Source organism: Procambarus clarkii, chromosome 27 (genome assembly GCF_040958095.1).
Source record: "Procambarus clarkii isolate CNS0578487 chromosome 27, FALCON_Pclarkii_2.0, whole genome shotgun sequence".
Classification (NCBI taxonomy): domain Eukaryota; kingdom Metazoa; phylum Arthropoda; class Malacostraca; order Decapoda; family Cambaridae; genus Procambarus; species Procambarus clarkii.
Window position 1 is genome coordinate 25424396 of NC_091176.1, and position 26150 is coordinate 25450545.

The 26150-nt window shown below is 46.8% G+C and overlaps 2 protein-coding genes across 4 annotated transcripts in view; both read left to right on the forward strand.

Annotated features, from left to right (window-relative positions):
* LOC138369207 (uncharacterized) overlaps positions 1 to 25512 on the forward strand; it is a 42675-nt gene extending 17163 nt beyond the window's left edge. The window contains exons 3-6 of the mRNA XM_069332148.1: positions 10953 to 11808; positions 19699 to 19851; positions 22450 to 22524; positions 25392 to 25512. Coding sequence (XP_069188249.1) covers positions 10953 to 11808; positions 19699 to 19851; positions 22450 to 22524; positions 25392 to 25512 — 1205 coding nt within the window. The remainder of the gene's footprint in view (positions 1 to 10952; positions 11809 to 19698; positions 19852 to 22449; positions 22525 to 25391) is intronic.
* Positions 4198 to 26150, forward strand: part of Mip (Myoinhibiting peptide precursor) — a 139295-nt gene continuing 117342 nt past the window's right edge. For all 3 annotated transcript variants that reach the window (XM_069332463.1, XM_069332465.1, XM_069332464.1), the window contains exon 1: positions 4198 to 4438. The gene's annotated coding sequence lies outside the window, so the exon portion shown is untranslated. The remainder of the gene's footprint in view (positions 4439 to 26150) is intronic.

The window sequence follows — 26150 nt, forward strand, 5'->3', positions numbered from 1 at the left end:
CATCTTCAGAAGGTCATTTTACAGATCGAGTGATGGGTATAAATAGGCAGGAGAGAGTGGTGAAGTAAGGTGAGGTACAATACTTGGACAACGCAGAAGGCCCATTGGCCCATCAGATGCACCCAATTGGCCCATCCGATGTAGCCCAATGGCCCATCTGATACAGCAGACATACAAGCATAATACATAGGTAATTATAACAAAGAGGTAAATATATACAATAAATTAGTGAGACAAATGTTTTTCAATGATTCTACTTAAATCGCCCTTTAGCTGATCTATTAGAAATGGATCTAAGTTAATGTATGCAGTGAAAGGACTCGCCCAAAGAATGTGTTATGTTTACCATATTTCTCTGGGTTTGAGAATATTGTCAAGGCCTTGAAACTTTTTAATATAGATGTAATGTTTAGCTACGAAAACACTGTTGGTAAGCTATTAGTAAGGAACAGCCCTCGTAGTGATAATTGCGTCATTTATAAAATACCTTGTAAGGAATGTAATAAGTTCTATGTCGGGCAAACATCTAAAGATTTAAAATGTAGAATATCGCAACATAAATACTCTGTAAGACATGGCCAATTGTCTAATGCTTTGTTTGTGCATTTGTCAGAAAAAGCTCACCAAATTGATTGGGAGAGTGCGTCTTCAATAACAAATTGTAAAAGCACCTATAACAGAAACATAATTGAATCCGCTTTGATACAGATCACCAAAGAAAGTAATTTGAATATTAGCAGTGGTCTATATAACTTAGATCCATTTCTAATAGATCAGCTAAAGGGCGATTTAAGTAGAATCATTGAAAAACATTTGTCTCACTAATTTATTGTATATATTTACCTCTTTGTTATAATTACCTATGTATTATGCTTGTATGTCTGCTGTATCAGATGGGCCATTGGGCTACATCGGATGGGCCAATTGGGTGCATCTGATGGGCCAATGGGCCTTCTGCGTTGTCCAAGTATTGTACCTCACCTTACTTCACCACTCTCTCCTGCCTATTTATACCCATCACTCGATCTGTAAAATGACCTTCTGAAGATGTATTTAATATACGAAAGTACTTAAGGAAATTTCCTGTTTCATTTTTCCTTCGTGGTCTGACATTGTCATATATATATAAATATATATATATATAAATGGACTTTATATATATATATATATATATATATATATATATATATATATATATATATATATATATATATAAAGTCCATTTTCTTCATTATCTTCCCCCCTGATGCGGAGAAAATATGGAGCACGTGTAAAGTGTAAAGTGAGCCACAATATCGGTTGAGTTGTTGCCGTGTTGTGACAGAAACCACTTCACATTCATAACTCATTTCACGGAGAGAACCTCTTCACAGGATGGTGAGGAAAGACAGCGTGGTCTTCACAGGATGGTGAGGAAAGACAACGAGGTCTTCACAGGATGGTGAGGAAAGACAACGAGGTCTTCACAGGATGGTGAGGAAAGACAACGAGGTCTTCACAGGATGGTGAGGAAAGACAACGAGGTCTTCACAGGATGGTGAGGAAAGACAACGAGGTCTTCACAGGATGGTGAGGAAAGACAACGAGGTCTTCACAGGATGGTGAGGAAAGACAACGAGGTCTTCACAGGATGGTGAGGAGAGACAACGAGGTCTTCACAGGATGGTGAGGAAAGACAACGAGGTCTTCACAGGATGGTGAGGAGAGACAACGAGGTCTTCACAGGATGGTGAGGAGAGACAACGAGGTCTTCACAGGATGGTGAGGAGAGACAACGAGGTCTTCACAGGATGGTGAGAGAAGGCTCAGTGAGGGCTCTATTCATAATAATTTCGGACAGAAAATCCCATGAACAGATCACATCTCTGGATGACCAAGTGGAGACAGCTTCCTCATACTCCTGTCACCGTGGAGACAGTTTCCTCATACTCCTGTCTCAGTGAAGACAGCTTCCTCATACTCCTCCCGTCTCCGTTGAGACAGCTTCCTCTTACTATTCCCTCTCTGTGGAGACAGCTTCCTCTTACTATTCCGTCTCCCTGCAGACAGCTTCCTCATACTCCACCCGATTCCGCTCAGACAGTTTCCTCATACTCCGCCCATCTCCATGGAGAAAGCTTCCTCCTACTCCTGGAGGAAGCTCCGTGAAGACAGCTTCCTCATACTCCTGTCTCCGTGGAGACAGCTTCCTCTTAATACACCGTCTCCATGGAGACAGCTTCCTCAAAATCCTGTCTCAGTGAAGACAGCTTCCTAATACTCCGCCCGTCTCCGTGGAGACAGCTTCTTCATACGACTACCGTCTGCATGGAGACAGCTTCCTCATACTCCTGTCTCATTGAAGACAGCTTCCTCATACTCCGCCTGTCTCCATGGAGACAGCTTCCTCATACTCCGCCCGTCTCCGAGAAAACAGCTTCCTCATACTACTCCAGTCTCCGTGGAGACAGCTTCCTCATAATCCTGTCTCCTTGAAGACAGCTTCCTCCTTCTCCTTTCTCCGTGAAGACAGCTTTCTCATTCTCCTGTCTCCGTGAAGACAGCTTCCTCATTCTCCTGTCTCCGTGAAGACAGCTTCCTCATACTCCTTCTGTTTCCATGGAGGTAGCTTCCTCATACTCCTGTCTCAGTAAAGGCAGCTTCCTTATACTCCTGTTTTCGTGGAGACAGCTTCCTCATAGTCCTGTTTCAGTGAAGACAGCTTTCTCATGCTCCTCCCGTCTCCGTGGAGACAGCTTCCTCATATTCCTCCCATCTTCATGGAGACAGCTTCCTCATACTCCTGTCTCATTGAAGGCAGCTTCCTTATACTCCTCCTGTCTCCATGGAGACAGCTTCCTCATACTCCTCCCGTCTCCGTGGAGACAGCTTCCTTATACTCCTGTCTCCGTGGAGACAGCTTCCTCATACGCCTGTCTCCTTGAAGACAGCTTCCTCATGCTCCTCCCGTCTCCGAGGAAACAGCTTCCTCATACTCTTTTCTCCGTGAAGACATCTTCATCATACTCCTATCTCCGTGAAGACAGCTTCCTCATACTTCTCCCGTCTCCATGGAGACAGCTTCCTCATACTCCGCCCGTCTCCGTGGAGACAGCTTCCACAGCTTCCCCGTATGGTGTGGAGTGGATTGAGTGTTCGAATGATCAGGATGGCAGTTTAATGCGGCTTGTGTAGTTACTCTTGCGCCTAAAGGATAATAGACAGACTAAAATTGCTCCATCCTTTTAGCCCTTCGGTCTTTTTGTGCCACTGAGCCCATCCCTTCCGGTTTGTGTTTTATCGTTATGGAGACACGCCGAGGATTGTGTGCTGACCCAGTGGGTAAGGGAAGGTTGTGTTTACATGGTGTTAGTTATCTATTAGTTACAGTGCCAAAGATATTGTTAATTATTGAACTGTTAACTATTGATATGATTTTTGTTACAAATTCAACTAACAGTACACAGTATTACTACTGTTAGTACACTGCTTCTCCGACTGTTACTCCCACTGCTACACTTACTGTTTATACTGCTAATGTTGCGACACTTACAATTTCTGATACTAGTGGTACATCTACACTTTTTACTATCACTACTACTATTGACGTTGAACTTATACTCCTATTACTACTTCTACCACTACTGGTAATACTACTACTACTACTACTACCTAACACGACTACTGCTACTACTGCTACTTCGTATATCTTGTGAATGATGGGATAACGGCACCAATATCGTTGTCAACAAGAGCAACGATAACGATACACAGGTAAGCGGTCTGTGTTTATATCGCGTTAGTGACTTCGTTATTACCACGCCCAAGTTAGTATTGACTATACACCCCCGCGTCACTAGTAAAGAAGGTATGTGTGTGTGTAGTGCTAACTGCAACAGCCAGGTGTGTCAAGCGTGAGTGATCGGCCCCGATTGAAAGTGATACATTCCTTTGGAAGCAAGACTAAAAGTCAAATTAATTCGAGGTCTATAAATATGGATTGGTTGAGGTGGCGTTGAAAAAAATAAAAAATCGAGCAATGTATGTCGAAATGTATGTGACAATTTTGTATGCATCGAATGGATGAAAGTGCGCACTCGTACGCACGCACAGACAGACAGAGAGACAGACAGACACCCACGCAGACGGGGTTTGGTGTGGCGGAGGCCCCGGCTGGGCGGAGCTTGAGGGGACAGGTTTATAAGGGATGCCGTAGGAGTCGGGTCGTCACTGTAGGTGGTGCCCGCGTCCAGCAACAACCGCGCGCACACACACACACTCTCTCTCTACCCTCCCTCACACACACACACACACACACACTCGCGCGCGCCGCGTGCTACCTACCTCCACCGAGGCCCAACGCACGCACACTCATTTCCTGTGTAGGGTTGGAGAGTGGCAGGCGCCTCCCAGCGAGTACCAGACGGAAGGAATCCCTCCTTCACCTCGCCCCTGACAAGTGAGTACAAGGCACCATACCCCTTACTCCACAACCACACTTTCCCCTGCTAGCACACACCCGCCACACACCCCTGTCACGCCACACCTGTCATGTCACACGTCACGCCACACCTGTCATGTCACACGTCACGCCACACCTGTCATGTCACACCCGGAGACTTGAAGGTCCCATCACAGGGAACACACTTCTTTGTGTTCTCCGATAACTTTGGCGCCCAATTCGAAGTTGCTCGCCCAGCTGCAGGAAGGACCCAGGGCACGAGGACCCAGGGCACGAGGCCCCAGGGCACGAGGACCCAGGGCACGAGGACCCAGGGTACGAAGACACAGGGTACGAAGACACAGGGTACAAAGACACAGGGTACGAAGACACAGGGTACAAAGACACAGGGTACGAAGACACAGGGTACGAAGACACAGGGTACGAGGACACAGATCGCACCTGCCCTGTAGTGGGTGTTCATGTGCAGCACTGTGCCCACTCAGTCGTCCTCGCTGGGCCAGATGCCTCATATAACCTGACATAAGTGTACATCTGCTCGCAAGAAGGTGTGACAGAGCCACTAGAATGACGGCCTTATCAGCACTGTACAGCTCACATGACCATGTCAAGGCTTAATGTTAAATACTCAAGTTCTTCCCCCAGACATTACAAACAAACTGAACTTGTGCGCCAAGAACTCCCAACAAGTTCCCTGTTCGTAACCTTAAGAAGCAGTAAACAATTCAAAGAATATATTACACTATTCTTAAGCGACGTCTATTGCTATGTTGTCCCTAGAGAAACCCCTAGTGAAAGTTGAGTTGGCGTGTCTCAGGGGTAGTGAAGTGTCTCAGGGGTGAGACCAAATGAGGACCTTAAACATAATACAGGGTACAAAACATACTCAAATGTGCCCCATAGCAGGAAAGCAACATGTAAAGGATTTGGGAATAATGATGTCTGACGACCTAACGTTTAGGGAGCATAGCCAAGCAAATATTGCGTCAGACAGAAAAATGATCAGATGGACTAAGAGAACTTTCAAATTCAAAGATCCCATCACAATGGTTGTACTATACAAATCACTTGTATTGTCCCGTCTTCAGTACTGCTCAGTACTCACTTCCCTCTTCAGAGCAGGAGAGATTGCTGAAATAGAGGGAATAGAGAGAACATATACGACATACATTGACGCAATAAAGCACCTAAATTATTGGGATCGTCTCAAAGCTCTCCAAATGTACTCACTAGAAAGGAGACGAGAGAGATATCATATAATATACAGGTGGAAATACTGGAGGGCCAGGGCCCAAATCTACACAGTAAAATAACAACATACTGGAGTAAACGATATGGAAGAAAATGCAGAATAGAACCAGTGAAGAGCAGAGGTGCCATAGGCACAATCAGAGAACACTGTATAAACATCAGAGGTCCGCGGTTATTCAACATCCTCCCAACGTTTATAAACCCCACAGGGTTTATCCAGACTATAATAATTAACTAACTTTCATCCAGACAATAAGCAAATTAAAGCACACATATTGATTGGTATTTTTAAAGTGTACAAGGGGAAACCATTTTAGTAAATACTTTGATAAATAAGGGTAGAGATACGAATATTTTTGTTTATCCTGGCTAATAGGAATATCAGCCTGCCTAGAGGAGGAACCCAAGAGCTGGAGGCCATTGCTAACTGATAGGAATAAATGAGATTAATAGTTACGTACATTTATGTATGGGCTCCCTCTCACTACACTCTCCTCGCTTCCTGGGTCCTGGCTGTGTATACTAGGTGTATGTATCTCTGTATATGAGGGGGGGGGGGGTGAATCCCTGTATATGAGGGGGGTGTATCCCTGAATATGAGGGTGTGTGTGTATCCCTGTATATGAGGGGGGTGTATCCCTGTATATGAGGGTGGTGTATCCCTGTATATGAGGGTGTGTGTGTATCCCTGTATATGAGGGGGGTGTATCCCTGTATATGAGGGGGGTGTATCCCTGTATATGAGGGGGTGTATCCCTGTATATGAGGGGGTGTGTATCCCTGTATATGAGGGTGTGTGTATCCCTGTATATGAGGGGGGGTGTATCCCTGTATATGAGGGGGTGTGTATCCCTGTATATGAGGGGGTGTGTATCCCTGTATATGAGGGGGTGTGTATCCCTGTATATGAGGGGGTGTGTATCCCTGTATATGAGGGGCGTGTATCCCTGTATATGAGGGGTGTGTATCCCTGTATATGAGGGGTGTGTATCCCTGTATATGAGGGTGTGTGTGTATCCCTGTATATGAGGGGGGTGTATCCCTGTATATGAGGGGGGTGTATCCCTGTATATGAGGGGGTGTATCCCTGTATATGAGGGGGTATGTATCCCTGTATATGAGGGTGTGTGTATCCCTGTATATGAGGGGGGGGTGTATCCCTGTATATGAGGGGGTGTGTATCCCTGTATATGAGGGGGTGTGTATCCCTGTATATGAGGGGTGTGTATCCCTGTATATGAGGGGGTGTGTATCCCTGTATATGAGGGGGTGTGTATCCCTGTATATGAGGGGGTGTGTATCCCTGTATATGAGGGGGTGTGTATCCCTGTATATGAGGGGGGTGTGTATCCCTGTATATGAGAACATCATCATTCTAGCTCGTATTTTTTGGTTGATCAAGCTATGACTTGTATATACTTCACCTCAGTCTGTTGAGAATGTTGAAAGGTTCGACACAACACAATTCTTAGTACCAGGTCATATATACTAGGTACCAGGTAAATATATATTTGTGTATATATATAAATTGTGAGGACACCACCTCTGGTGCAATTGTAGGGACCCATAGTCTCGGAGAAAACCAGGACTACCCCATACCTGTGGGACCCACTAGCACCATACCTGTGGTACCCACCAGCATCATACCTGTGGTACCCACTAGCACCATACCTGTGGTACCCACCAGCACCATACCTGTGGTACCCACTAGCACCATACCTGTGGTACCCACCAGCACCATACCTGTGGTACCCACCAGCATCATACCTGTGGTACCCACCAGCACCATACCTGTGGTACCCACCAGCACCATTGGGTGTTACGTACCAAGCATAGTGAAGAAGTACATGTAATGGCGCCATTAGAGCGGGTGCCCACACGCTTCGCCTCGCCCCGTTACTTTCTCACGCTTTTAAGGACAATTTGTGTTAGTCGTTTGTTTTGTGTTTATATTACCTGAACGTTGGTGAGTGCGTGACCCGCGGCAATTGTTGCAACGAATATTGGCACGCACACGCGTGCACCAGTAACTGTTGGAGCGCACACACGCACGCAGGCACACACACGCACGCACACATACTCATATTCTCACATTCACACACACACACACACACACACACACACACACACAAACAAATGGGCAAAGTTACCTTCACCCTTAATGCCCCTGTTACCTAGCAGTAAATAGGTACCTGGGAGTTAGTCAGCTGTCACGGGCTGCTTCCTGGTGTGTGTGTGTGTGTGTGGTGTGGGGAAAAAAGTAGTTAGTAAACAGTTCATTGACAGTTGAGAGGCGGGCCGAAAGAGCAAAGCTCAACCCGCGCAAACACAACTAGGTGAATACAACTAGGTGAATATACACACACACACATACCTGGAGTGTATGTGCATGAGAGTCACCAGTGGAGTCCCACAGGGCTCTGTACTCGGACCTATCCTGTTTCTGATATACGTAAATGATCTCCCGGAGGGTATAGACTCATTCTTCTCAATGTTTGCTGACGACGCCAAAATTATGAGAAGGATTAAGACAGAAGAGAACAGCTTGAGGCTTCAAGAAGACCTGGACAAGCTGCAGAAATGGTCGAACAAATGGTTGTTAGAGTTTAAACCCAAGCAAATGTAATGTAATGAAGATAGGGGTAGGAAGCAGGAGAACAGATACAAGGTATTATTTGGCAGACGAAATACTTCAGGAGTCAGAGAGAGAGAAAGACCTGGGGGTTGATATCACGCCAGACCTATCCCCTGAAGCCCATATCAAGAGGATAACATCAGCGGCATATGCCAGGTTGGCTAACATAAGAACGGCCTTTAGAAACTTGTGTAAGGAATCTTTCAGAACATTATATTCTACATATGTCAGACCAATCCTGGAGTATGCGGCTCCAGCATGGAGTCCATATCTAGTCAAGCATACGACTAAATTGGAAAAGGTTCAAAGGTTTGCCACCAGACTAGTACCCGAGCTGAGAGGTATGAGCTACGAGGAGAGACTACGGGAATTAAACCTCACTACCTTGGAAGACAGAAGAGTTAGGGGGGGACATGATCACCACATTCAAGATTCTCAAGGGAATCGACAGGGTAGATAAAGACAGGTTATTTAACACAAGGGGTACACGCACTAGGGGACACAGGTGGAAACTGAGTGCCCAAATGAGCCACAGAGATATTAGAAATAACTTTTTTAGTGTCAGAGTGGTTGACAAATGGAATGCATTAGGTAGTGATGTGGCTGACTCCATGCACAGTTTCAAGTGTAGATATGATAGAGCCCAATAGGCTCAGGAACCTGTACACCTGTTGATTGACAGTTGAGAGGCGAGACCAAAGAGCCAGAGCTCAACCCCCGCAAGCACAATTAGGTGAGTACAATTAGGTGAGTACACTGACAAAGTGTGTGACAAATATTAAGCAAGAAAGAGAGGGCTGGGTGGACTGCATTTTCTTGGATTGTCGGAAAGCCATTGACACAGTACCGCATAAGAGGCTGGTACATAAGCTGGAGAGACAGGCAGGTGTAGCTGGTAAGGTGCTCCAGTGGATAAGGGAGTACCTAAGCAATAGGAAGCAGAGAGTTATGGTGAGGGGTGAGACCTCGGATTGCCGTGAAGTCACCAGTGGAGTCCCACAGGGCTCTGTACTCGGTCCTCGGTCTTGTTTCTGATGTATGTAAATGATCTCCCGAAGGGTATAGACTCATTTCTCTCAATATTTGCTGACGATGCCAAGATTATGAGAAGGATTAAGACAGGAGGACAGCTTGAGGCTTCAAGAAGACCTAGACTAGCTGAAGGAATAGTCGAACAAATGGTTGTTAGAGTTTAATCCAAGCAAATGTAATGTAATGAAGATAGGTGTAGGGAGCAGGAGGTAAGATACAAGATATCATCTGGGAGATTAAATTCTTCAAGAGTCAGAGAGAGAAAAAGACTTGGGGGTTGATATCACGCCAGACCTGTCCCCTGCAGCCCATATCAAGAGGATAACACCAGCGGCATATGCATAGTGACCCGTGTGTTCCGTGTTCCTTGTTAGCACGGAGACAGCTCTCCCACGTCTACCTGGGTAGCCACTCTCTCTTTCCCGTGAGGTATCAATATTAATCTATTAAGGGCATCTGCGTAATGTGGTTAGATGAAGCACAAGCCTGTGTGACGCACAAGCCTGTGTGACGCACATGAAGCACAATACTGTGTGGCGCACAAGCCTGTGTGACGCACATGAAGCACAATACTGTGTGGCGCACAAGCCTGTGTGACGCACATGAAGCACAATACTGTGTGGCGCACAAGCCTGTGTGACGCACATGAAGCACAATACTGTGTGGCGCACAAGCCTGTGTGACGCACATGAAGCACAATACTGTGTGGCGCACAAGCCTGTGTGACGCACATGAAGCACAATACTGTGTGGCGCACATGAAGCACAATACTGTGTGGCGCACATGAAGCACAATACTGTGTGGCGCACATGAAGCACAATACTGTGTGGCGCACATGAAGCACAATACTGTGTGACGCACATGAAGCACAATACTGTGTGGCGCACATGAAGCACAATACTGTGTGGCGCACATGAAGCACAATACTGTGTGGCGCTCATGAAGCACAATACTGTGTGGCGCACATGAAGCACAATACTGTGTGGCGCACATGAAGCACAATACTGTGTGGCGCACATGAAGCACAATACTGTGTGACGCACATGAAACACAAGCCTGTGTGACGCACATGAAGCACAATACTGTGTGACGCACATGAAACACAAGCCTGTGTGACGCACATGAGGCACAATACTGTGTGACGCACATGAAACACAAGCCTGTGTGACGCACATGAGGCACAAGACTGTGTGACGCACATGAAACACAAGCCTGTGTGACGCACATGAGGCACAATACTGTGTGACGCACATGAAACACAAGCCTGTGTGACGCACATGAGGCACAATACTGTGTGACGCATATGAAACACAAGCCTGTGTGACGCACATGAGGCACAAGACTGTGTGACGCACATGACTGTGTGACACACATCAAGCACAAGGCTGTGCGACGAAGATTTTATAATCCGTTTGCGTGACGCAGATTATATAAGCCGTTTGCGTGACGCAGATTATATAAGCCGTTTGCGTGACGCAAGTTGATAGCATTGGCGGTCAACGATCTGGCGACTGGTAACGTTGGAGTAACAATCTTTAAAGATATCAGAATATTGAATAAAGTCATATATTATAGCGTATATTATGGCTTTAGTCTGGCTGGAAGCTGAAGCTGCAGTGACCGAGGCTTCACACCGACAAGTGGTCGAGGCTTCACATCGGCAAGTGGTCGAGGCTTCACACCGACAAGTGACCGAGGCTTCACATCGGCAAGTGGTCGAGGCTTCACACCGACAAGTGACCGAGGCTTCACACCGACAACAAGTGACCGAGGCTTCACACCGACAACAAGTGACCGAGGCTTCACACCGACAACAAGTGACCGTGGCTTCACACCGACAACAAGTGACCGAGGCTTCACACCGACAACAAGTGACCGAGGCTTCACACCGACAACAAGTGACCGAGGCTTCACACCGACAACAAGTGACCGGGGCTTCACAGCGGCAACAAGTGACCGAGGCTTCACACCGACAACAAGTGACCGAGGCTTCACACCGGCAAGTGACCGAGGCTTCACACCGACAACAAGTGACCGAGGCTTCACACCGACAACAAGTGACCGAGGCTTCACACCGACAACAAGTGACCGTGGCTTCACACCGACAACAAGTGACCGAGGCTTCACACCGGCAGCAAGTGACCGAGGCTTCACACCGGCAAGTGACCGAGGCTTCACACCGACAACAAGTGACCGAGGCTTCACACCGACAAGAAGTGACCGAGGCTTCACACCGGCAAGTGACCGAGGCTTCACACCGACAACAAGTGACCGAGGCTTCACACCGGCAGCAAGTGACCGAGGCTTCACACCGACAACAAGTAACCGAGGCTTCACACCGACAACAAGTGACCGAGGCTTCACACCGACAAGAAGTGACCGAGGCTTCACACCGACAAGAAGTGACCGAGGCTTCACACCGACAACAAGTGACCGAGGCTTCACACCGGCAAGAAGCATCATGTCAACACTCACAGTCAATGACAGGAGATGGTCCTTGGAGAAGCTGGATCGACATGACGATATATTTAACCTCATCAACACCACGACAAATGTATATTAGAATATGACAAAGTCGCGCAGTCTGGCCCCCGTAGTGCGCCTGTAACTTGTGTCAACGGTGCGGCGCAGCGCATCATTCACTCGGTCAGGTTAAACCCGTTTTGGTCTGGTCAGAAACTGGGTGGGGGACCACGAGGCCAGCTCCGCCCACTAGCTAGGGGGACCTCGATAAGTGGGAGAGGCTACAGACTGGTCCTGACAGAGGGGGAACCAAGCCATTAGGTCAAATTCCACTTTTGATGAAGTACATCAAGCTTGATCTGTGAGTTTCAGAGCGAGATGTTTATTGTTACTCATCCATTTATTTAGTTTCAAGACGGTACAATGAGCTGTTGTTTATATAATTTATATATATAAATGTGTGATCAATGTGTACTTCACTTGGCCAAACATCTTCACAAGTAGGGCATAACATCAATGACTTTCTTCTCACGACGTTTTAGTACAGGTTATCTTGAGGTTATCTTGAGATGATTTTGGGGCTTTAGTGTCCCCGCGGCCCGGTCCTCGACCAGGCCTCCACCCCCAGGAAGCAGCCCGTGACAGCTGACTAACACCCAGGTACCTATTTTACTGCTAGGTAACAAGGGCATAGGGTGAAAGAAACTCTGCCCATTGTTTCTCGCCGGCGCCTGGGATCGAACCCAGGACCACAGGATCACAAGTCCCACGTGCTGTCCGCTCGGCCGACCGGCTCCCTAACAGCTCTGACTACAGACACAAAGTGAACATCAACACTTTAACATGAAGTGACGATGAGACGCTGGACTCACTCTGTCACTTTCACTTTCTAACATGATGTTTATTTCATGTTTAAGTCAAGATGTGAAATTAAGAAAGGTTAAAGCCCTTTAAATGAGCGAACTTTCACAGACTCTCTCTCTCTCTATACTAACAAAGAACAAGAGATTTTTGTTGAAAAGCTGCACGTTATTAGCATTCTGCAATGTGCAACAAATCGCAATTTATGTGATTATGTGTTACTACATAACTGTGACTAGGCTCCCCGGCGGTGCCCGGGTTGACGTCTCTCCTCCCATTCTCTCTGTCTGTCTCCCTCCTTCCTGTTCCCTCTCTCTCTCTCTCTCTCTCTCTCTCTCTCTCTCTCTCTCTCTCTCTCTCTCTCTCTCTCTCTCTCTCTCTCTCTCTCTGCCTCTGCCAAACCCTCAATTCATACTCCATACGAGTCTCTGGGAATGGTTGCTGGTCCCTGTTAAAGAGGAGCAAGGGGGAGTCGACCCCCAACCACCCTGCGACACTCCACATACTATTACAAGTGAGCCTGAAAAGTTTAGTGTGCAAGTGTCTGGTCCCCAACCTCGAACAAACAGACTGACATTCTCTCTCTCTTACAGATGTAGAATATACACTTCCACTTTTCCTTATATAAGGCACGTATTTATACAAATGCACACATACACATACACGCACACGCACACGCATATATACTCAAGAGCCAGAGCTCAAGCCCCGCAAGCAGAACTATAGATGAGTTCACGCGCACTCAAAGTTTTAGTGAGGTGTTGAAGACATGCCTAGACGGAAACTGTGACATGATCAACCACTGTCTGCCCATGACCAGGGAGTGGACTGGCTGAATGGTTCCATTTCCTACTTCTTTATTCATCAAATGCAGTGAAGGTTTATTGTAGGAAAATCTGATTCAATTGCTTAAGGAATACAACAGATTTAACACCAATCCACATTACTCCAGTCCCCAGCATGTCAACAAGTTGTTCTTAAGGAATACGAACGTAACAGATTTGGGAATCAATCCCATATAATATGGAATCGCTTTCTAAGGGAAATCTTAACCCAAACATTATAAATAGCAATCCCCCCAAAGATACCAAAAAAGTAATAGAAAAAGGAAAATCTGTCTCACTCCCACTCACTACTTACGACATCTTCCCTTTTCAAGGGCCGTGTTGCAGCCCTGGCCATTGTCTGCCCTCAACACCCCTCGTCACCCCTCGCCACACACATGACTGGTTCGGACGTCACGACGATAAATCCCTCCACCAATTACAGCACGCTTCCCCCACGAGGCCTCTGAAGCAGCGATTGTCTTGAGTTAACCATTCCTGTAGGAGCCATTACCTGCGTGTGCTCTGTTCCGCCTCGTGTCTCATCCCACCATCCCTCCCCTTCCATGCATGCAGGTCCCTGCCCTGCCCCCAACCCCCTTCCTTGCCAGCTGCTCTTGCAACATTAGCAAGAGATTTAACGACATAGATGGTTACCGTGGCGCCCTTCATGATACGACTGTCTCCTGTGTTGAGGTGGCGCGCCTCACTCTACTCGCCGAGTTGTGCTTCCTCTGGTTCCAAAGTTGAGCTTCGGCTCTTTGGTTCCACCTCTCAACTGTTAATCAACTGGTGTATATATTCTGGAGCCTACTGGGCTCTATGAAATCTACGTTTAAAACTGTGTATGGAGTCAGCCTCCACCACATCACTGCGTAATGCTTTCCACCTGTTAACTACTCTGACACTGAAAAAATTATTTCTAATGTCTCTGGCTCATTTGGTAACTACGTGTCCACCTGTGTCCCTTTGTTCGTGTTCCAACTGTGCTGAAGAGTTTGTCTTTGTCCACCCTGTCAATTCCTCTGAGAATTGTGTAGGTGGTTATCATGACTCCCCTTACTCTTCTGTCTTCCAGGGACGTAAGATTTAGCTCCCGTAGCCTATCCTCGTAGCTCATACCTCTCAGTTCCGGGACGAGTCTGGTGGCATATCTCTGAATCTTCTCTAAATTTGTCTTGTATTTAACTAAGTATGGACTCCAGGCTGGCGCTGCATATTCCAGGATTGGTCTGACATAAGTGGTATACAGGGTCCTAAACGATTCCTTACACAAGTTTCTCAAGGCAGTTCTTATGTTGGCGAATATAGCTTATGTCGCTGATGATATCCTTTTGATGTGGGCCTCTGGGGACAGGTTCAGTGTGATATCAACCACCAGATCTTTCTCTCTATTTTACTTTTGCAGGATTTCACCTCCCAGATGGTACCTTGTGTTCAGCATCCTGCTCCCTTCGCATAATTTCATTACTTCACACTTTCCTGAGTTAAACTTTATTAGCTATTTTCTAGACCATTCCTCCAGTTTGTCCAGGTCGTCCTGTAGTTTATGTCTATCATGACCTGTCTGATCCTTCTCATAATTGTGTATGTTTGTGAGTGTTCCCGTGTATACCCGCCTCAATATACACACGTCCGTACACTCGCTGGGACGAGCTCAGCTCCCGGCCCTGCCTCCCGAGCGCTGTTAGATTAACACAATGACTCAGTTCCCGCGTCGGTGTCATATCGGTATCCATAAATGGAAATGTCTCAGAAGGAAGCAAGCCTTCCTCAGAGAGTTCTCCCATCGTTAATTTAGGCCGTTGGGGCGTTAACTGTTGAGCCTCTGTGTAAGCGTTCCTTGCACTTATGGTGCTCGCATCGTCTGCAAGATCACTGTTCGATTCCAGGAGATCCACCAGTGTACCCGTAGGTAGAGAGAGAGAGAGAGAGAGAGAGAGAGAGAGAGAGAGAGAGAGAGAGAGAGAGAGAGAGAGAGAGAGAGAGAGAGAGAGAGAGAGAGAGAGAGAGAGAGCGAGAGAGAGAGAGAGAGAGAGAGAGAGAGAGAGAGAGAGAGAGAGAGAGAGAGAGAGAGAGAGAGAGAGAGAGAGAGAGAGAGAGAGAGAGAGGTTGTGACTGACTTCCTCTCAGAAATAAATGTGGAAATAAGTGGAACACTTAGAAATAAATGCGAGAGTAATCGACACTGAAGAAGAAAGAAAATACTAAGCAGTAGGAGACCAAAGCATCACTACAGAAGCAAGGAGACGTTCACCTGCACGAGAAGACTCAGTCAGGGACGAAGAGACGCCATGAACAGGAGCAGCCAAGTACACGAAGAACAGACAATGTTGCTCATACTGACTATGTTGCCAAGTTCATCATGCATTAAGTCAGCGGCTGGGTTATCCCCTGACACTCCTCTCTCTCTCTCACCCTTCAAACATTGCTCTACCATACTCCCTCCCCCCCCCCCGGTCCTCTATCCTCACTTCAAACCCCATGTTCAAACCAAACTACTTCAAACCAGTACTACCCCATGAGGTACTTTTCCTCTATATTTGGTTAAAGACCCGAGCACCGCCGGGTATGTACTTTACAAAACAGTACTTGGTATTAAGTTAGGTTCAAGGACAAATTCTTCTAAGGTGTTCCAGTCCATGAGTGCTTTAACGCTGAGAAGTGAGTAAGGTGGGTGAGTGTCTCCAGTGTGCGGGTGTGTGAGTGCGCCAGGAAGGTTGAGTGTGCGGGCTGGTCACTCACCACCACCACCACCTCGTGCTCTCCCTACACATCTGTAAGAGCTACATGCACACATTGTATTTTTACTTCTCTTAATAAATAAGAAGGAAACGGAAACGAATAAATTACCTTTCCCTTTTTCGCGGGCCATGTGGGAGGTGTGGGACAGGTACTGAGCGGCAGGTGTGGGACAGGTACTGAGCGGCAGGTGTGGGACAGGCACTGAGCGGCAGGTGTGGGACAGGCACTGAGCGGCAGGTGTGGGACAGGCACTGAGCGGCAGGTGTGGGACAAGCACTGAGCGGCAGGAGTGGGACAGGCACTGAGCGGCAGGTGTGGGACAGGCACTGAGCGGCAGGTGTGGGACAGGCACTGAGCGGCAGGTGTGGGACAAGCACTGAGCGGGAGTCGTTGAAAAGTTGTCCGACTGCAACAGTTGGGATGTGTCAGTGGAGGTGAAGACCGCATCGCTCCTCCCCGAGGGGGACCTCATGTGAGGGCTGACTCCCCGAGGGGGACCTCATGTGAGGGCTGACTCCCCGAGGGGGACCTCATGTGAGGGCTGACTCCCCGAGGGGGACCTCATGTGAGGGCTGACTCCCCGAGGGGGACCTCATGTGAGGGCTGACACCCCGAGGGGGACCTCATGTGAGGGCTGACACCCCGAGGGGGACCTCATGTGAGGGCTGACACCCCGAGGGGGGGTCGACGACGGAACACACCGGCGACGATGCTGGAAAAAAAACAAGGTGCCGAGATGCCTGAGGTCGCTAATTGGTTGTCAGGTGAAAACCCGACAGGAGCGTGTCGTTATCAGCAGTTATCTGGCGGAAGGTGACTATCCCGTCGCCCCGTCACCTTCCCCGGGCGTGGTAGGGGGGGGGGGGTCGTCGCCCCGTCACCTTCCCCGGGCGTGGTAGGGGGGAGGGTCGTCGCCCCGTCACCTCCCCCGGGGGGGGGGGGGGTCGTCGCCCCGTCACCTCCCCCGGGCGTGTGCGCCTCAGTGACGACACCGAGTACACCAAGACGAGTCAGTACGGTCGTTTAGGGTTGTCCTCGTGCAGGTGATTAGGGCCAACGAGCCGGTTACGTCTCAACACTAAATTAAAACAGAGACAAAAGTTGTAATGATAAAAGTTGCTTTAAATTTTAGTTCGATAATTTTGAGGTTTCGTCAACTCATAACAGATGACAAACACATCTGGCGTTGATTATACACATGTATGTACTTGTACATACATGTGTATGTACTTGTATATACATGTACATGTACTTATACATACTTATATACATGTACCTGTACATACCTTTATACATGTACTTGTATATACATGTACATCTACTTATACATACTTATATACATGTACCTGTACATACCTTTATACATGTACTAGTATATACATGTTTTGTGGAAAACGATGGAATCAATGGGTGACAAAGTCAACAAAGTCAGTTGTCTCTGAGTCTGCTGAACAATGGTGGCCGGCGTGACACTGGTGGGTACCGCTGTCATATTGGTAGGAAATGATTGGAGATCTCCCATATATTTATTGACAGCAGTATCTGACATTATAAATGTTCTGTACACACACACGCAAACACTCCACCATCACCACCACACTACCACCACCACCACCACACCACCACCACCACCACCATCATCACCACCACCACCACCACCACCACCATCATCACCACCACCACCACCACCACCACCACCATCATCACCACCACCACCACCATCACCACCACCACCACCACCACCACCACCACCACCATCACCACCACCACCACCACCATCACCACCACCACCATCACCACCACCACCACCACCATCACCACCACCACCACCACCACTACCACCACCATCATCACCACCACCACCACCACACTACCACCACCACCACCACCACCACCACCACCACCACCACCACACCACCACCACCACCACCACACCACCACCACCACCACACCACCACCACAACCACACCACCACCACACTAATCATCCTGGTATTCCATCATGGCACAGCTCTCAGTACCAGCTGATGGGTTTACACTGATGACTCCATATTATCTCGATTGGCATGTTGTACCGTTCTTTGGTCAGCCCTTCTCTCTCTCTCTCTCTCTCTCTCTCTCTCTCTCTCTCTCTCTCTCTCTCTCTCTCTCTCTCTCTCTCTCTCTCTCTCGAACACTGTCCACCTGGTGGCAACATTCGAACACTGACCACCTGGTGGCAACATTCGAACACTGACCACCTGGTGGCAACATTCGAACACTGACCACCTGGTGGCAACATTCGAACACTGTCCACCTGGTGGCAACATTCGAACACTGACCACCTGGTGGCAACATTCGAACACTGTCCACCTGGTGGCAACATTCGAACACTGTCCACCTGGTGGCAACATTCGAACACTGACCACCTGGTGGCAACATTCGAACACTGTCCACCTGGTGGCAACATTCGAACACTGTCCACCTGGTGGCAACATTCGAACACTGTCCACCTGGTGGCAACATTCGAACACTGTCCACCTGGTGGCAACATTCGAACAGACACCAACTCGTAACACAGGACTGTCAAACTCAACACACAAATTGATACAATAAAATATGTATTGTGCATTTTAATTGGTGGAGATATTTTGTGTACAAAGGTGCCGCCCGTCACCTCTGACCTTCAGGGCGGGTAGTTGGGCACTACCCGCATCCCGCAGCGGGTAGTACCCAACACACTCGTCATCATTACTGTACCCGCCTCAGTGCTGGCACTGCCCTCCACAGTGCTGGCACTGCCCACATATATATATTAACTTCATGAGAACAAACGTTTCTGTCATCGAATTAGTCGACAAGAATGTCAGAGGTTGTGTAGCGCCAGCTGGTTAGTGGTGCAGCACCAGCTGGTTAGTGGTGCAGCGCCAGCTGGTTAGTGGTGCAGCACCAGCTGGCTGTGTGAGTGCTCTTGGCCTGGCCCTCCATGTGTACTCTCAACCAGCTCCAGCCTTCTGTACACAATCTGGCTCTATCCAGTTTATCACTGATAATTCTCCATGTCGTGAACAGGTCTCATCTGGTTTTCCTCGTCTTGACTGTGTTCAGGTTGGGTTATGCCTCAGCCTCACCTCAGCGTGCAGGTCTCAGCGTCGTTATTGTGCCTGAGGATTTCTGGAGAGTGTGATGCCTAGTGACTCGTGTTGGGTGGTACAGTGCTGTGTAGTATTGTGCACAACATCTTCACATTCCTGTAACTTTGCATTATGCCAACCTGGCATATGCCGCTGATGTTATCCTCTTGATATGAGCTTCAGGGGACGGGTCTGGCGTGATATCAACCCCCAGCGTGATGTGTTTGTGCGTGCGTGCATATGTGATGTGTTTGTGTGTGCGTGCGTTTGTGTGTGCGTGCGTGTGACATCCACACCATACCAACATGCACGCGGCTGTGATCGTGTGCGCCAGGGCTCCCACGCAGATCCAGCGGGTTCCAGTAATGGCTCCAGACTCCACAGCACCTAGACGGTCTGGTTCAGGAGTCCTCAATGCATCTGGAAAACATGGCCAACTTTTCTTTCCAGTTAATTTTGAAGCTAAAAACTTCAGAATTACTTTTAGGTGAAATCACGACAATTAAGTAAAGAAACTTAAATGAATTCCGTAGTAAGATTTATTTTGGAGATTGGTTCTGGAAAATACAAATATCTTGGGGAAAGCTTGGAATTAGAACGACTTTAGAAATTAATCTGAAACACCGGAAACTCAAACCCAGAAGCCGACCTGGATTACTGCGGAGTTCCTGGAACACTCAGTTCTCGAGGAACAATCTTTTGCAGAACATGCTCTGTTAGTTCTGGAGGAACGTTTTTAAGAACAACATGCTCTGTTATTCTGGAGGAACGTTTTATATTGAAGAACATGTTGGATTGTGGAAGTGGTCATATCTATTTCTTCATTCACATGAGCAATATCTGTTCTACAGGTGTTTCGGTCATAAGTCTTAGCTCCAGGAACACATTGCCAATCCCCCCCCCCCAATATGGAATTAAAAATGACGACCTAATCCCAATCGTGACTTATCCTGATTAGGACTTGATGACGACCGTATCCCAGTAGTGACCTATCCTGATAATGACCTTTTCCCAGTCGTGACTTATCTGTGTAGGACTTGATAAAGGTCCAGGATGGGCAGAAACGTCACTTATCCTTCCAAGTGTTGTGTTGGTTCCCTGTTTCTACAGCGTCATTGTGACGTATTTCAGCAGTGGTATTGTGACGTATTCTCTGCGTCCTGACAGTGAGAGTAGAACAAATAATATAATCTTTAATACTTAGTCATTTTAATCTATAAAGTCTATAATCTATATAACAAAGTTTTTAATCTATAAACTATAATCCAAGTGTCATTTTAATCTATAAAATGACACTTCGCCCTTTTTAAGTTTTTTTGGGTGAGTTGGGAGAAGTTTGCTTCTCAACACAAGTGGCTTATTAAGTTAGTAAGTTGCTGTGTGCTTGTTGAGGAAGAGTGGTGGAAATGGAAGCATCTCGCGCACGCACGCACACGCACACACACACACACACACACGCACACACACACACACACGCACACACACACACACACACACAAACACTCACACTCACAACAAACAACCCCGCAAACTCAACAAGGTGAGTACACACACATACACACACACACACAAGATGAGAGAAATGAAACAAGTGAAAGAAGGATGGGTTGACTGCAAATTCCTCAACTGTCAGAAAGCATCTGATATGGTCCCGCTCAAGAGACTCCTTCACAAACTAGAGAACCAGGCTGCTGTATCTGGCACAATCCTATGGTGGGTCAGAGAATATATATATCAGGAAAGAAGCAAAGGGTTACAGCGAAAGCAGAGACACAAGAATGGAGAGAGGTTACGTGTGGAGTACCACAAGGGTCGGTTCTAGGGGGCCATCTTGTTTCTAATATATGTCAGTAACCTGACAGAGGAAAGTGGCTCCTTCATATCAAATGTTTACAGATGATGCAAAATGAATGAGAAGAGTCAGGACAGGGTTAGACTGTAATGTATGGAAAACGGATTTGGATATAGTCCAGACGTTATCTGAGAAATGGCTGCAAGAGTTTAACCCAGCCAAATGTAAAGTTATGAGTTGTGGAACAAGAGTGCGAAGACCTGTACAGCAGCACAGGATGAGGGGAAGACAGATTTCTTAACTAGAAAAGGAGAAAGAACTGGTAGTGGACATAGCCTCACATCTAATACCAGAACTGGTAGTGGACATAGCCTCACATCTAATACCAGAACTGGTAGTGGACATAGCCTCACATCTAATACCAGAACTGGTAGTGGACATAGCCTCACATCTAATACCAGAACTGGTAGTGGACATAGCCCCACATCTAATACCAGAAGCTCATATTAGCAGAATAATAACAGGTGTTTATAGCATACTGTACGTGTGTGTATCCTTCAGTAACTTGAACAAAGAGGCTTTCAGAGCCTTATATACAGCGAAGGTAAACCCACACTTGAATATGCAGAGACAAAATATTTATTTAAAACACTACTCATTTCTTTCTCATTATCAATTATCTGACCTGTCTCAGTTTTTAGTGGCCCTGACCTTTCCTTAACCTTTGTTTGACACAGATGACAAAACCCTTAAGGATTTGTCTTTGCTTGCCCACCTTTGCTAAGAATATTTTTATATAAATTATAGTTTTAATATACACCATGACCCCTTGCTGCGTTACTCACAGTTTCAGAAAATGCCTAATTAGCATCCCCCTACAGTAGACTATTGAGAAATAGAAAGGTAAGGCCCAGGAGCTGAAGCTCGATCCTACCAACCCACAGGTAGGAGAATAATAAGGTGAGCCCGGAGCAGTGATCGACCCGCTCTGCTAATCACCGGGTCTTCCACACTTATGAAAAGCTCACTCGATCAGCCCACTAATTACTAGTTCGCTGATCAATTACCTTATTACTGCTAGCATTTTGGGAGCCCCCGAGGCAAGACTCTGCGGAAAGAAAGGTTAGAAATAGAATATTGCCGCGGATAAGTCAGACTGCTTCCTCCTGTGACGCCTGGGGTTCCAGGCGTGTCCCGCATACCATGCACTAAAATATAACAAAGAAGATGTTTAAATTCAAGGAAATCAGATGGATTGATTTCCCGCATGGGTTAATATGGCGTGTGTTGCAGGGACAATGGGTGGGTCCTTCAGCAAGTTACCGGCTTCCTGTCCCTGGTGACGCCACTAGAGATGATGGCTCTCAGGTAAATTTAGGTAGGATGTTCTCCCTTTTATAAAAAGTCGGATAATAGGGAACAGCAGAATGTTGTAAATTACATACTTTATATATTTATATGTATATATATATATAAATATATATATATATATATATATATATATATATATATATATATATATATATATATGTATATGTATATGTATGTATATATATATATATATATATATATATATATATATATATATATATATATATATATATATATATATATATATATATATAAAAGAAGACAGTAGAAACTAAATATAAATAATCCATAAGATTAATGAAATTTCATTCATATAGGGTGAGGAGAGTGAGGTAGGTTTGTGGGGCCCCTCTCAGGACAGGTGGGAGGGGGAGGGGAGGGAAGGGGAAGGGAGGGAAGGGGAAGAGGAGGGGAAAGACAGGTGTGGGAGACAGAGGAGGGGAGGCGCGCCTCCAACAGTAACGAATTAATAATCTTTTTTTGGCATATTTGGTTTCCATTCAATATAAAAACAAATCCAACATATTGCTTATTTATTGCTCGAAATTGTTTACATAAAATTAAATCAGCATATAATACACCCGCAACACAAACACCTGAGCGACCACCAGTGAGGCTCAACACCTGACACTGTAGTTGTTGTTGTTGCTGTTATCACAACATACAACCTTAGATACAACCTTCGCCTCGTTTCTATAGTATTATTTTAGACGAGTCTGGAAATAAGAAAGTTATAAACCAAACGCAAACATTCCTAAGTTTAGTATAGCAATTACATGTACTGCATTAGGCCTAAGATAGCATGTATAGGGCCTAAGATAGCATGTATAGGGCCTAAGATAGCATGTATTATGCCTAAGGTAGCATGTATTAGGCCTAGGAGTGCTAGGAAAGGTTAGGCAAGATTTTAAATTTATGTTGGAGCAAAAAAAAAAAAAGTTTCCAATATGCCCAAATTTGATAATACAAAAAGTCAAGTATTTGGTGGTGCATGAGAACACCGAGGAGCATGTGTGTGGGCGTAGGTGTAGTGGAGGTGGAGGTGGAGCTACAGTGTACCAGAGGGTGTTGGTGGATTGCGTGTATCTAAGAGTCGGCTTAAGACAGGTAATGATGTAGTGAACAGTTTTTATTAGTGGTGACGAGAAGTCCGCCTCAAAATAGTGTTCAGGTTTAAAATACCGAGGGGCCATTATTGCCAGGATTAGCTGGGAATGTTGACGCCTAGAGCTGGCGGATACTGGTGTGTGGCGTTGTGTGTGTGCTGTCAACGCCTCACGCTGCATTGTCTTGTTCTTGCTGTTAATCTGGCAGGGAAGTTTCCTGCCACTTTCACCTCTGACCGTCACACTAGTTCAACTTCGCTACAACGATAGTGAGGCGCCTGGGAATAGAGGCAGGGTGCTGTGTTCACTGTGCAGTGACTGGTGAGCCTCACTATACTTGGCACCAACCACCCTTACACAAATGTGTATGCAGGTACACTAACCTCCGACCTTCGCTGTAGCTTAATGTTGACTCCAACTCAACTGTCAGGCTCCCACTTTCTGCTCACCTATCACCGGAGAAACAGAATGGCGGCAGTCACAGGCTACCACTCAAATACTATCAACAGATTGTCACAGATTGTCAGAACTGCACTTCTTTGTCATTAGTAAACAGATAGTAAACGATGAATGCTTCATTTTTTAATTAACACATTTACGAACATCTACATTTGTGCAGCTGCCCTAGACTATATGAAGGGGAGTACAGTGTGTCAAAAAACTAGCTCCGTGATGTTAAGATCCCCATCACACAGGATGGTTAGTCATACATGTGAACAGTAACCTGCCCTATCAAATTTTGGGTGCATTATGAGGATATCATTAACACAAAAGTGAATAAAGTAATTGCAAAGCTCCAGGTACCTCATGCCAACTGGTCTGAAAGGTCTAATAACTGAGCATTCGGTGATGTAGTGTGGGAGATCATGCCTCAGTTCCTGCTCACAGAGTTTGCACCTGGAGTGCTCAGGATTGGGAGATCCGTCACCTGCAGCCACCTGCCACAGGTAACGGTAACCCAACCTGATCCTGGCAACCACTGTGTCGCACAGTCTGGTGGACGTTTTGTACTGCGCATAAACATGGATTTCAGATTTGAACAAATGATAACTTTTTATACTGGTGCTTTCAGGTCTTTGCAAGTCAGTAATTTCTCTCCTATCAGACCTGAGGAGGGGGGACCTATATTGTTCCATATTCCATATTGTTCCATGACAGCAGAGATGGGGATACCTAGGTCTATTTCAACTTCATCTTTGATACACGCTAATTTGGCTGCAATGTCTGTCTCATTATGATGGGTTATATTTATGTGTGATGGTATCCATACAAAGGAGATTCGAGACCCTCTGCTCTGTGCATCAATTAGGTCATTTATAATTGGTAGTATGAGGTTCTTGCTGTCGATCTTCCAGGAGAAGTTTTCAGTGCTTGAAGAGCAGACTTTGAATCATAAAATATTATTCCTCCTCCAATGTTTTTTAATGTACTGGTAGCTAATTGTAATGCCGCTAGTTCTGCTTGTGTGGAGGTCAGCCAGTTGTTTAACCTGACACTGACAGTCTTTGTGCAAATATTATTTCTATTAAACCTACATGCTGCTGCAGTCCGTCCAGTAGAAGATTGGACTGAGTCGTCGGTGTCGACACAGTGCTCGTGAGATTTAAAAAATTTTCGATGGGGGAAGCAATTGTTTCAAGTGTGATAGCTTTGAGAAGAGCAAGATTCTCATTACCTTTCTTGGTGATGGGTGTGTGTGATACTTGAATGGCGGGGTACAAATAAAGAGCAGTATCAGAGACATGTTGATTGTTTCAGAGCTCAAAACTCTACGGAGTCTTCGACGCTTATTTCACTACGTGTCAACATTGAGCGATCCATTATAGTCATCGTGGATTGCGATGAACACTGGAAGACCCCCACGACGACGTCCAAGTGAAGATTGACTTCAGTGGTCACTATTAATGTTAATTGTTAGTCGGCTACTAAATGAATTCTTTATCTGGAGGGCTGAGAGGTTAGGTAATGATAGGTTAGCTTTGGTAACACTTGAACAGGGCAGGTTGTACCCTGCAACAGGGCAGGTGGTACCCTGGAACAGGGCAGGTGGTACCCTGCAACAGGGCAGGTGTTACCCTGGAACAGGGCAGGTGGTACCCTGGAACAGGGCAGGTGGTACCCTGCAACAGGGCAGGTGGTACCCTGCAACAGGGCAGGTGGTACCCTGGAACAGGCCAGGTGGTACCCTGGAACAGGCCAGGTGGTACCCTGCAACAGGGCAGGTGGTACCCTGCAACAGGGCAGGTGGTACCCTGGAACAGGCCAGGTGGTACCCTGCAACAGGCCAGGTGGTACCCTGCAACAGGGCAGGTGGTACCCTGCAACAGGGCAGGTGGTACCCTGGAACAGGGCAGGTGGTACCCTGCAACAGGCCAGGTGGTACCCTGCAACAGGGCAGGTGGTACCCTGCAACAGGGCAGGTGGTACCCTGCAACAGGGCAGGGGGTACCCTGCAACAGGCCAGGTGGTACCCTGGAACAGGTTGGGTGAAGGAGGAGCTCCTCCAGACAATGAATT